The sequence below is a fragment of the Festucalex cinctus genome, chromosome 16, assembly GCF_051991245.1.
Source record: "Festucalex cinctus isolate MCC-2025b chromosome 16, RoL_Fcin_1.0, whole genome shotgun sequence".
In the NCBI taxonomy this organism is placed as follows: Eukaryota; Metazoa; Chordata; class Actinopteri; order Syngnathiformes; family Syngnathidae; genus Festucalex; species Festucalex cinctus.
In genome coordinates this window covers 9,315,912-9,328,296 of record NC_135426.1, presented here as the reverse complement: position 1 = coordinate 9,328,296, position 12,385 = coordinate 9,315,912, and the positions used below count along the sequence as shown (strand labels likewise).

Below are 12,385 nucleotides of genomic sequence, written 5' to 3'. Positions count from 1 at the left end.
TCTCAGCTGGGCCTGGGCAGTAGGCGGGGGACACTCTGGACTGGTTGCCAACCAACCGCAGGGCACACAGAGACAAACAACCATCCACACTCACAAGCACAGCTCGGGACAATTTTGCAGCACCCAATTAACCTGCCATGCATGTCTTTGGAATGTGGGAGAAGACCCACACGGGCACGGGGAGAACATGCAAACTCCACCCAGGAAGGCCGGAGCCTGGACTCGAACCCGAGTCCTCAGAACTGGGAGGCGGACGTGCTAACCACCGTTCCGCCCACTGACAGTAACATCAATGCTAATTTATATTTACTCATTCATTCGCCGACATTTTATCAGAAGCAATCCCCTTCACTCCCGGCTGTTTTACTGTATTTTGACTGATTTTACAAGGCCCACAGAATACTGTGTTCTATTGCTATAAAAAAAAATGGAACCAACCAAAACAAAGATTGACGTCTTTCATCGGGGAAAAAAAAAGAAGTATATTTCCATCTGTTTCCGTTTTGCAACAATTATCATTAGAATATAGCTAAGTTTCATCAGTATTCACAAATCTATTTAGTATTGTAATTGACCTTTTTTTCCCCACCAAGGCCCTGGTTGATCTCCTTTGCTATGCTGCCACCTGCTGGCGTTTGTGTAATTTCTTCAACCGTTCTTTGCAGTCGAGAAGGTGCATCAAAGACTTCTGTATGCTCTAGCATATATATTTAAAAACAAAAAAAACAAAACAAAAGAAACCTATAAATACGTCTTTGGGACACCTAAAACATTTAAACTAGAACATATTTATACATTTTTGGGAGCAAATGAGTGAACCTGTGTATAGAGTTTCACATTTATTAGCATTAAAGCTCGTGGCTTGATTTAACAGTTAATATAGATTATTTTATTTCTCCTTTGTTCCATGTTGAGCAGTTGTTTATAATCACCATAACACCAATGCTAATTTCAATTAGCCTGTCTATGGTGCTATGTATAATATGTTAGCATTAAGCTATCAGACTTTCATGAATATATGGCTAGGTTCAACATTTTGATGTTAAAATATACAATTTTGGTGTTAATTGGTGTAATTTTTGTGTTCAGATGTGTTTACTGTATTTAAAAAGTGTCTTACAAAGTTTGAAGTGCGTGGGATGGATAAAACGGTCTTTCAACATCAAAAAATTTGATATATGGTTGGTTGTCTGGAACGTATCCCTACACTAAACTGGTCTTCACGGAAACGTCAGGATTTATTCACATTGTGATATCTTCACTTACGGGCACAATCTCAAATGCCTGCAGCGCGCCGCCGTGCATCGTGATGGTCTCTCCTTCGCCGCCGCTCGCCGAAGAATCTGAGGAGCGGTCGACAAGCGATTGAATGCTCGGAGCTCCGACGGCAGGCCACAAAGGCGGCGGCACCGAGTCTCACCCAGGTGTGCGATCTGCAGCGGGATCTGCACGGGAATCTGCAGCGCCGCCACCGAGCCCGCCGCCGACCCCGGGGCGGAGCCGCCGGCGCCGTTTTCTTCTAAGCGGCCCAGACGGATCTGGAGCGAGGGGACGGGCGAGGGGCTGCTCAAGCTGCTCGCCGACTGCAAGGACGACATCACCTCGTGGAGGGCCTTCAGCAAAACTTGAAACGCACACAGTCGTACCTTGACCAATTCACTTTGACATAGTTCCCGAAAAATCGTTTTGTAGTGATTAGGGATTGAGTGAACGAATCGGAACACCGTGTGTGCTGGGGAATTGGAATCATGGACCAGCAAGGCTTGTGAAAGTGTGAAATCGATGAATGATGTTGCTGCATACTCGGAAAAGGGATGTCCTTGTGATTGGCGACTTGTCTCTTGATGCTCCACCACTTGGAGCGCAACCACTGAGGCGAGCGCACGCTACTCCAGCCGCCCGCCATCTCCTCCCATTTGATTTCATTCTCGTCCGTCACCCCCAGCTCCAAAATCCTGCAATGCACAAACACTCAAGCATCCAGCTACCACTAATACTACTGCAGGTTAACTGTGAATATCTGTACCTCTGTTATACTGCCCCCAGGTGGATAAAGTGTGCACATACCAGAAGGAGCAGTACAATGTCCATTGAATGGTAACAAATAATGCTTTACATTCTATTTCATTATGTCATTTGTGAATGTTTCTAAGATTTTAACTTGGCAGACAAAACAAACGAAAAAAAAAACAAACAAACATATTGAGCCTTATATTAGATTTAATGAGAATCAAGTGAATTGAGATTAAATTGGAGTTTTTTGCAGCGCACCTGGTCGTGAGTCCAAGGTCGTCGTCTTTGGTCCATTCGGTGCCGCCGCTGTGCTTCCAATTGAGGTAGTTGAGCCACTTGGAGCGACACTGCTTTTCCGAGCGCGTGCCCACCTGATTGGCCACCGACGCCCAGGACACGCCCCCCGTCACCGCTGAGCCCGGCGCGGCGGCCGCCATCTCGTAAACTACTTCGGCCAGACGGCGCTCCTCCTCCTCGCTCCACTTGCCTACACAAAGTCCTTGAGTCCATATCCTACTAGTATGCTACTTGTCGTCGTTAATTCAGGGCACTAGTGAATCGACTATGTTATTACTACTGTTTTTTTCTCCTACTGCCTTTTCACTAGTGTATGACATGACAGCACACTTGTAGAACGACTTGAGTGAATTTCCAAGGAACATTTTGAGGCAGGGCTTGGTCACTTTTCTCCTGTGAATAGCGGGTTCACTTTACTAGTAGTACACAGTAAACTAGACCACTCTCATTGTTTTACTAATGCGCACTAATGGCATGTGTGTGTGTGTGTGTGTGTGGGGGGGGGAATTTTTGTTACATATTTATTTGAAACAAAATACTACTACTACTACCAATAATAATAATAATAATCTTCAAATTGATTTAGATAAAAAAATGAATTAAATATTCAAAAATATGTCCGTCCAAATTTTAGTCGTCAGAAAAAGATGAAAACATTTTTAAAAAATTATCTAAAATTGTCCAAAAAGCGACCATAAAAATGTCCAAAAAGAGGAAAAGCAGAAATTTACCATAAAATGCCCGTGAAATTGCCCCCCAAAAAAGACAGAAAAGAAAATGTTTAATAACTATAAAATTTCCAAAAACAAAAGAAGTCCTGAAAATTGCCATAAAATGTCCACAAAATTGCCAAAAATATCAGAAAACTTTCAGCAAAATAGGCAGAAAAAATGTTCAAAAAAAGAAAGAAGAGAGGCAAAAAAGAATGTCCGTATTATGTCTATAAAATTGCCAATAATGTCAGAAATTTAACTAAAAGTCAACAGTCTAAAAATGCATGAAATATTACCCCCCTCACCCTCCAAAAAAATAAAATCACAAAAAAGAAGTGGAAAGGTAGAAGTACATGCAAGTTAAAGTATTGGATGCTTATTCATTAGACTAACACTAACACACCGTTTCCTTCATCACAATTTTCAATCAATACAGATTTTTGGTTATTAATTTGGCCAAAAATGGCTCTTTTGACAGGAAAGGTTGCCCTAGTCATTCCACTAGTGCGCTGAATTGTCTCCTAACTGAGGAAAAAAAAAAAAAAAAAAAAAAAAAACTCATACTAGTACATGACCTTACATTTGAGAAAGCGAACATTTGACTGAGTGTGTTAGTAGCGCGGTACCCGTGTTGCACGTGTCCTTCATGAGCCGACAGCGGTCCTTGACGGATGAGGCGCTGCGACCCAGCGCCGCGCCGATGGTGGCCCAGTCGTTGCCGTGGCGATCCCTCAGCCTGAACATTTCACACCTTGCCTTTAGATCATGGCTTCAGGGCAGACATTTTTTGCAAGGATGCCCTCACAATCTTATAATAATGTACGCAAAAATAATAATAATTTAGCAAGATACGGCTCATTGCGACTTGACGTCGTGCGACCAAAAACACTTTGCAAGCTTTCATGGAGGAAGATGATGTCACAACTACTCACCCTTTCAACTTCTCAATCTCTCCTGATGAGTACCTGACCACAAACACACACATATATAGGCGTCACGTTGGAGTGCACCTTCATCACAGCCGCACTCGTCTTCATCACTCACTTGCCGACGTGGTTGCGGTTGTCGTACATGCGCAGGACACGTCTGTAGACGGCGAAGAGCGGCCTGTTGAGGCCCAACGCCACCGAGCGGTAAAAGTCTTTCCGCTCCTCTTTGGACATATCGAAGATGATCTCGGCCGGGCTCTCGATGCCTCGACCCTGACGCGTGCACGCATACATAAACGTGAACGGTGGCCTCTCGTTGATGTGGATCAAATGATGGAAACATGGAAAGCAACCTTGATGTATTGTTCGATGTTGCTCATGAGAATGTCGATCTCCTCTTTGGACCACATCCCTTGTTTCCACTTGTGACCTGATAGGAACCACACGCTTTGATCAATCATTGCCAACACCAACAGTTCTCAAATTGAGGTCCGCGGAACCCCCCCGGGAGTCTTCAGGGGTCCGCAAAATCATATTAAAAAGTGCACAACTACATCCATCCATCCATCTTCTTAACCGCTTACTCCTCACAAGGGTCGTGGGGGTGCTGGAGCCTATCCCAGCCAGCTTCAGGCACCCTGAACTTGTTGCCAACCAATTGCAGGGCTCACAGAGACAAACAACCATCCACACTCACAAGCACACAAGTGAGTTAAGGAGCTTCAATTATCCAAAAGGATTTAAGCATCTATAGGCAATTATACACCTTTCTGGGGCTCTCATAGGGCTGCTCGATTACGAAGAAAATATTAATCGTGGTTATTTTGGTAATAATTGAAATCGTGATTCGGACGATGGTTTATTTTTTTTGGTACAAAACATAAAAACTATTAAGGCAAATAAAATTCTTTAAAACACTATAATTATGCAAGTTCCTTTTGGATAAAACAAAATTTATTAAGGTAGTTATTTTAAAATTTAAAAAAGGTGCAAATGTATAAATTTAAACAACTCAAAATAAGTTTCATCTTTTTTTCTTTTTTAACGATTACTGGACTGTCTTGGAAAATTAGAATATTGTGATAAAGTCCATTATTTTCTGTAATGCAATTAAATAAGCAAAAATGCCATACATTCTGGATTCATTACAAATCAACTGAAATATTGCAAACCTTTTATTATTTTAACATTGCTGATTATGGCTTACAGCTTAAGAAAACTCAAATATCCTATCTCAAAATATTAGGATATTTCCTTAGACCAAGTAAAAAAAAAAAAAAAAAAAAAAAGCCATAATCAGCAATATTAAAACAATAAAAGGCTTGCAATATTTCAGTTGATTTGTAATGAAAGAAGAATGTATGGCATTTTTGCTTAATTAATTGCATGACAGAAAATAATGGTCTTTATCAAAATATTCTAATTTTCTGAGACAGTCCTGTATGCTGATTTTGTAATTGTGGAGTGTAATAATTGAAATTGTAATTAAATTTTGATTAATTGCACAGCCCTAGGCCCTCATCATTTTATTATTTTTTGATGAATCATGACGACATGGCCTTATTTGCAAAGGATGGGGACCGAGCACCTAGATGCCAAAAGATCGCAACAAAGCACCACCTTTGCTGAAATGAAGCTCCTTAGCTCACTTCAACATAGTCCTTGGCACCAAGATGCCACAAAATGGAGCACAAAAACAGCAAATAAATGATTTTTCAGGAAATAATGGACAATAGTCACTTAAATCACTCAATAGATAACTGTTCAAATACTATTAAAAAATCAACATATTTTGTACTTTTTTGTGTCTCCAAATAGGTTAATAGTGCATTTATAAAGTGTGTATTATTAAACTTGAAGATCCCAAAATGTTTGCGGATCTGAAATGTGCATCCTGACCTTTGTTGGCAAGCGAGTCTTTGTCTTCTTTGGTGGTGAACCAGGCCTGACTGACGGCCGACACGTCGGCCTTCTCGGCGGTGTCGCCGTCGTCGTCGTCACAGAGGACCTGCACACACACACCAGTGTACAAATACACAACTGTGAGCCCACTGCGGGCTCGGGTCTGCAAGTTACAGGATTTTCAAGCAACCTGAATCTCAGCATCAGTGTCGTCCGCTATTGTTGTCATGGTAACCTCGGAGCTTTTGCAGCTGTCGCCCACTGAAGACAAACACATGGTTCATTAGGAAATTGATTATTCTGGAGCATAATTGAAAACATTATCAACAGATTAAACTAATCATTGGTTGCAGTATTACATAATTGTTGTCAACTTTGGAGTCCTGTGATTTGATGTACAGCGTCTGAAAAAAGCCTCACTCGCCTGGCAAGGTGACGAGAGAAAAGGACGCATCGGAGTCCTCCGCCGAGTCTCGCGTTTTCTTCGGACAAGGCTCGCCTTCATCATCTGCACAGAACAAGCGAGCGGCGCGTCATTCTACAAGTGAAACCGAGGATGAGGACGGTAACGTACCGTTGGCGGGACAGTGCAGTATGATACTGCCGTCGCTGTCCTGCGTCAAAGTGAGCGGCTTTGCCGCCTCCATCGGCGCGGCATCATCCTGCTCCTCTGCCGCCGCACTCATCGCACGCCTGCTCGACCAGCAAAAGTCACATGACATCAACATACATGTTAAGTCATCTTTATTTATAAGACAGAGACGATCTCAGTAATTACTTTGGTGAATCATAAAAAAAAAATATACATTTAATATTTGATAAATACAGTATACAATATATGTGTTATGAGGAGCTAGGGGTGGGAAAAAAAAGTGTCATCAAATTTGTATTTGAGAAAAAAATATAACAAAAACAATAATTCAATATCATTAAGTGCATGTGTTATTAAAATTAAATGTGTCACTACTTAAAATTGGTCATAAATCATAAAACAAAAGTATCAACAATTAATTAAGTATTAACAGTGACACAAATTAATACAGTAGTAAAATTATATGAAATATGTACAATGCAACAAATGCAAACTGTCCAAAATTGTCGCTGTGTTACTGACGCTAGAACAAGGAGACTGTTTTGGAGATATTGTTTTTAAAGTGATTAAAACAGAAAATAAACATTTCCGATGCTAATTGTTAGCATCCAGTGAATTAGCCCGCAACATGAAAAGACGCAAAAGCTACGACGCCATTTTAGTGACCAAGGAGCAGCACATGGCGCCTCGAGTGAACCAAACGATTTATTTTCGACTTTGTGGGCATTTTTCTGGCGTGGAACCCCTCCAAAGCGCCACACGCTTTCGCACATGAAAGAGAAAGTCATTTTTGGCTTTTGAATGAGTTACTTACTTCCTGTTTTTGGTCCGGGAACTTGCTAGTTACCAGGATGAAGGCAAATGCCAGGATGCAAGACGTCGCGATGTGGGCCAACGGGTTGCCATATATCCACGATACCAGTAAATAATCTGAGCTCAGTACTACTAATAACTACTAATCGCAACTATCATATTTTAATAAAACTGTGCACGATATTCGAATTTAAAAAATACAAATGTTGAATAATTTTTTTTTACGAAAGCCGATCATGTTTTTTTCCCCTTCTAATTGCGTAATAATCAAACATGGCAACCCCGTAGTCCTCTTGAAAATATATTCCTCTGCAAACAAGATTTTCTCTCCTTTTAAAATGGAATTTTAAAAAAGAAAAAAAAGTAAATGGTATATTTTGGAGTTGCAAAACAGCTCTGTCATCTTATTGCAAAGTATATAGTTTAGTAATGCTTCCTTTGCGATTTAAAAAACAAACAAAATGGTCCGTCGTTGTTTGCATGGGAATCTAAAAACGTACGGAACGTTCAAGTTGCAGAAATCTAATGGTGGATTTATCTTCCAGCTGACTAAGAAATGGAAGAAAAACCGGTGAGAGTGTAAGTAACACCAGCAAACGATATTATAGTAAGGTTTCACTAAACCTGCAATGTCATTTATCAGTGGATTGAACGATCGGTCGTTGACAACTTGGTATACTGTACTTTCTTGAGATTCGGACTGTTCAAGTTAGTTGTTATTTTGCAGCTTGGTGTGTGGGGACGTCGAAGGCAAGCTCGGAGCTCTCTTCAACAGAGTGCAAAACATCCAGAAGAAGACGGGACAGTTTGACGTGAGCTGGAAGCACACCACACAATCCAGATCTCAGTACAGCATTTTATATAAAAAGTATGCGCGTGTAAACATTAAGTGCACTCTTGGTTTGCTGCAGCTTCTTCTCTGCATTGGAGAATTTTTTGCATCGACACCGGAAGCCGAGGAAGAGTGGCAGCAATACAAAAGTGGAGCAAAGAAAGGTACAAAAAAAGCACTTAAGCTTTTACATATCATGAACGTATTGAAGGTCAACCGTTGTGCTTCCTCAGCCCCCATCCACACGTACATCCTGGGGGCTGGAAGTCAGGAAACAGCCAAGAAGTTTCCGAGTGCAGACGGTTGTGAGCTGGCTGAAAACATCACATACTTGGGTAAGAAAATATTCTCCCATCGGGCTTCAGGTTCAGGTCTGGGCTTCTGCAAACATGTCCCTGTGCTCCAGGTCGCCGTGGCGTGTTCACGGGAGTGTCAGGCCTGCAGATTGCCTATGTCAGCGGGTGCGAGGCTCCGCAGGACCCGGCGCCCTCTCACTGCTTCACTCCAAAAGATCTGACAGCCTTACTGGCCCCACTGACTGCCAGCAGTAAGTTCCGAGGCGTCGACATCCTGCTGACGTCGCAGTGGCCCAAGGGGGTGTGGCACTACGCAAACAATCCGGTAACCATTAAAAAGCACATCCATTTTACAGATTGCCTGTCCTCTACAAATCTCACTCCGATTGTTTAATTTATTAATGAAATGCTCGCGACAGGAAGTCAACACAAAGTCCTGTGGAAGTCGCGCCGTGGCCAACCTGGCTGACAAACTGAAGCCAAGATACCACTTTGCTGCTCTAGAGGGCGCTCACTATGAAAGGTTACCTTACAGGTGAGCTGAATTAGAAGCAAACCATGAAGAAGGGTTCTCTTGTTGATATTCTACATTCCCCCCACCCCCCTCTCGAGGAATCACATGGTTCTGCAGGAAAACGCTCAGCATGTCACTCGCTTTATCGCCTTGGCGACCGTCAACAACCCCGCCAAGAAGAAGGTACGACGATTTTGTTGTTCTAACAAAGCGACTTAATTTTAACAGACGGGACAGCTAATATCTAGATGAGGGAGGTAAACAGGTAAACGATTATTTTTTTTTGTTTACATACGTAATGAATTTTTTTACATAAATTTACATTTGAATAAAATTCATCTTTTAACTCATTCACTCAGAGCAGCCACTAAGTTTCATTATTATTCACAAATGTAGAATTTTGAGTAATTGAGCCTTTTTTCATCATGGTCCTGGTTGATCTCCTGTGCTCTGCTGCCACTTGCTGGCCGTTTGAGTAATAACTACCATTTCTTTAACCATTGTTTGCAGTTGAGGCTGCATCAAAGCCTGTATGCAGCATAAAAAACAAACAAACTAAAAAACGAATAATTACGTCTTTGGGACACTTGAAACATTTAAAACGTAAAACATTTACTGTAGAACGTATATATGTTTTTAGTAGCAAATGAGTTAAGTATGTAATTCTTTTGCCAATTATATTTGTAAAAATAAATGTATCTGCAAAAGTTTGTGAAGTTTTTCAGATATTTTTTAATATAAATTGAATAAAATCATATTTAAACATAATTCTGTATTAAATTCAATAAAATATTTTGCATTTAAGTTTGCGTACTTGACATGCAATTTTATTTTAAATGATTTCTTATTTTGCCATTTAATGTGAAAATAATTTCAAGACAAATGCTTTTGAATTTCGTTTGATTCAAATTTAAATTTATAAATGGTTAAAAATGAATATTTGTCTGCACAGTACCTGTACGCCTTCAACATCATCCCCATGAAGACGATGGATCCGTTGGAGCTTGTCAAACAGCCGCAGGACGTGACGGAAAACCCGTACAGGCGGCTCGCCAAAGACGAGAAGGAGACGCTGAAGAGCGGCTTGGGTGCCACCGAGGAGGAGGTGCGAGTACGCCGACGTGACGCTGGCTCATGGCCACTTTAACACGACTTCTCCGCTTGTCCTCCGCCCAGGAGCCGAGCGCTCAGTTCTTCTTTGACCTCAGTGGGGGTCGCGGGGGCGGACGTGGCGCCCGTGGGCGTGGCAGGAAGAGACCGCCGGAGGGCGACTGGGCGGGACGCAAGCAACCTCGCAAGCAACGTAAAATCACATTGGATCAATTAACCTTGCAAAATGGGATCATCCTGGGAAACTAAACGGGCCCCAAATATCTTGTGTAGCTCTCCCACCCGGCGAGTGCTGGTTCTGCCTGGCGAGTCCGCAGGTGGAGAAACACCTGGTGGTCAGCATCGGGACAAACGTGAGTACGTCGCACACGTGTCGGCAACCTCGCGCCGGTCCGCAGTCTTGACCGCGACCTTGTGCTGCAGTGCTACCTGGCGCTGGCCAAAGGCGGGCTGAACGCGGGACACGTTCTCATCCTGCCCATCGGACACTACCAGTCCACGGTGGGGCTGGCCTCCGAGGTTCTGCAGGAGATGGACAAGTACAAGGCGGCGCTCGGGAGCTTCTACAAGAGCCGCGGCGAGCGTTGCGTTATCTTTGAGAGGAACTACAGGAGCCAGCACCTGCAGATTCAGGTACATGAGCTCCATGGAGGCCATTGGTCACATTCATCCCACTTCTTTTACATAGCACTGGCCTGCATGCTGGAAAAGTGAGTGTCCAATTTGCCCATGGAAGGATATTAGTGCTGTCACTAATGAATATTTTTAGTATCAATTAACCAGATTAATTTTCCATCCATCCATTTTCTTAACCGCTCGCTCCTCACAAGTGTCGTGGGGGTGCTGGAGCCTATCCCAGCTGGCTTCAGGCAGTAGGCGGGGTACACCTTGAACTGGTTGCCAGCCAATTGCAGCAGATTTTCATTTTGCACTTAAAATGTAGTACAAAAACATTTTTTTCCCCTCTCCAATTACTTTTTATTAACCAGTGATTGCTGTTTATTTCGTACTTTGTATTGCGGTTCTATAAAAAAAAAAAAAAAAAATAGGTGTTTGGAAATTATTTTGATTAAACAAGTGTTCTTTCATAAATGATGACAAATTAGTGAACTGTTATCGTTGGGTTTAAAAAAAAATTAAAAAAAATCAAATAATAGATTGTCCTTTTCAAGCCCAATATTCATAAAACCATGAATCGATTTAAATCTCATTTCCCCCCATAAATTCTAATAGAATTTTAAAGGCTGATTTTTTTGTATCTTACCGTTTTATTGAAATTTACTGTTAACGTGAATTTAAAAGTATTTTCCTACATTTATGAAAGAGCTGACTTACTGCACTTTATGGCAATTCAGAATCTTTTTATATTTACAATTATTGAATTATGATAATATTTTTATCTCATCCTTGCTCATGTTAATATTTGTGAAACACTTAACTGATTACGTGTTACTTTCATTAATAAACTAAGTCATTTGACCATGTACTGCCTCCACAAAATTTACGTTGGAACTTATTTGTGGAGTTTTTAAATCATGTTTTTGATATTTAAGAATGTTTCATAATTAATCAGATTGAACTCTTGTGAATCAATGAAATTAGAATCGATACCCAGCTCTGTTACGGTGAAAATCAGAGCATTTAGACAATTTTAAATTAATTTAAAAAAAAAAATGGCTTCAAACAACTAAAATAGTTGTCGATTAATTTTGACAGCTCTAAATGAGATAATTGTTGGGACAATCAATCAATGTCCAAAACTTTGAGGTAGTTTTTTTTGGTCAGGTGGTCCCGGTGCCGCTGGACCGCTGCACTACTGACGACATCAAGGAGGCCTTCGTGGTGCAGGCTCAGGAGCAGCAGATAGACCTGATGGAGATCCCGCAACACAGCGATCTCAAGCAGGTAATCTGCACCGCTCCCTCCTGCACCGGCTCACGCAACACTAACAGCCGTCCGTGCGCGCAGATCGCCCCGCCCGGAACGCCGTACTTCTACGTGGAGCTTGACTCGGGGGAGAAGCTCTTCTATCGGATCCAGAGGAATTTCCCGTTGCAGTTTGGGAGGTGAGGAGCGCCGCCCTTGTGCCGATTGTCAGCATGGCATCCACTTGACAGCGTTTTTGTTGGCAGGGAGGTTCTAGCCAGCGAGGCGCTGCTCAACATTCCCACGCGAGCTGACTGGAAGGAGTGCAAACAAAGCCGAGCTGAGGAGGAGACGGCGTGCGCGCAGCTCAGAGACGCCTTTCAGCCGTACGACTTCGCCTGGGATGACTAAATTTTCCTTTTTTGTAAATAAACGCTGATTTTTACGGAAGCGTATTGCAGTCACTTGGGGGGGAAAAAAAGAAAATAAAAATCTAATTTTTTTGGGA

At 42.1% G+C, this 12,385-nt stretch overlaps 2 protein-coding genes across 6 annotated transcripts in view; one reads left to right on the top strand and one right to left on the bottom strand.

The window, feature by feature from the left end:
- dmtf1 (cyclin D binding myb-like transcription factor 1) overlaps window positions 1–7,517 on the bottom strand; it is a 10,467-nt gene extending 2,950 nt beyond the window's left edge. For 3 of the 5 annotated variants that reach the window (XR_013278952.1, XM_077499524.1, XM_077499525.1), the window contains exons 1-12: window positions 6,429–7,240; window positions 6,279–6,362; window positions 6,045–6,115; window positions 5,852–5,960; window positions 4,306–4,382; window positions 4,068–4,225; window positions 3,956–3,988; window positions 3,650–3,759; window positions 2,272–2,500; window positions 1,804–1,955; window positions 1,421–1,624; window positions 1,267–1,343 (exon numbers count right to left, since the gene is read on the bottom strand). Coding sequence is in view for 4 of the 5 variants with exons in the window: in XM_077499524.1 (XP_077355650.1) it covers window positions 1,267–1,343; window positions 1,421–1,624; window positions 1,804–1,955; window positions 2,272–2,500; window positions 3,650–3,759; window positions 3,956–3,988; window positions 4,068–4,225; window positions 4,306–4,382; window positions 5,852–5,960; window positions 6,045–6,115; window positions 6,279–6,362; window positions 6,429–6,582 (1,458 nt within the window). In the remaining variant the exon portion in view is untranslated. Of the gene's footprint in view, window positions 1–1,266; window positions 1,344–1,420; window positions 1,625–1,803; window positions 1,956–2,271; window positions 2,501–3,649; window positions 3,760–3,955; window positions 3,989–4,067; window positions 4,226–4,305; window positions 4,383–5,851; window positions 5,961–6,044; window positions 6,116–6,278; window positions 6,363–6,428; window positions 7,241–7,260 lie in introns of those variants that run through there. The other 2 variants (XM_077499527.1, XM_077499526.1) reach the window with 2 other exon arrangements.
- Window positions 7,116–12,385, top strand: cwf19l1 (CWF19 like cell cycle control factor 1). Its single transcript, XM_077499528.1, has 14 exons — window positions 7,116–7,838; window positions 7,987–8,071; window positions 8,171–8,255; window positions 8,325–8,426; window positions 8,498–8,712; window positions 8,807–8,922; window positions 9,000–9,084; window positions 9,854–10,006; window positions 10,078–10,204; window positions 10,285–10,364; window positions 10,435–10,644; window positions 11,797–11,916; window positions 11,980–12,077; window positions 12,144–12,385. The coding sequence occupies exons 1-14, from the start codon at window positions 7,816–7,818 to the stop codon at window positions 12,286–12,288; spliced, it is 1,644 nt and encodes a 547-aa protein (XP_077355654.1). The 5' UTR covers window positions 7,116–7,815; the 3' UTR covers window positions 12,289–12,385.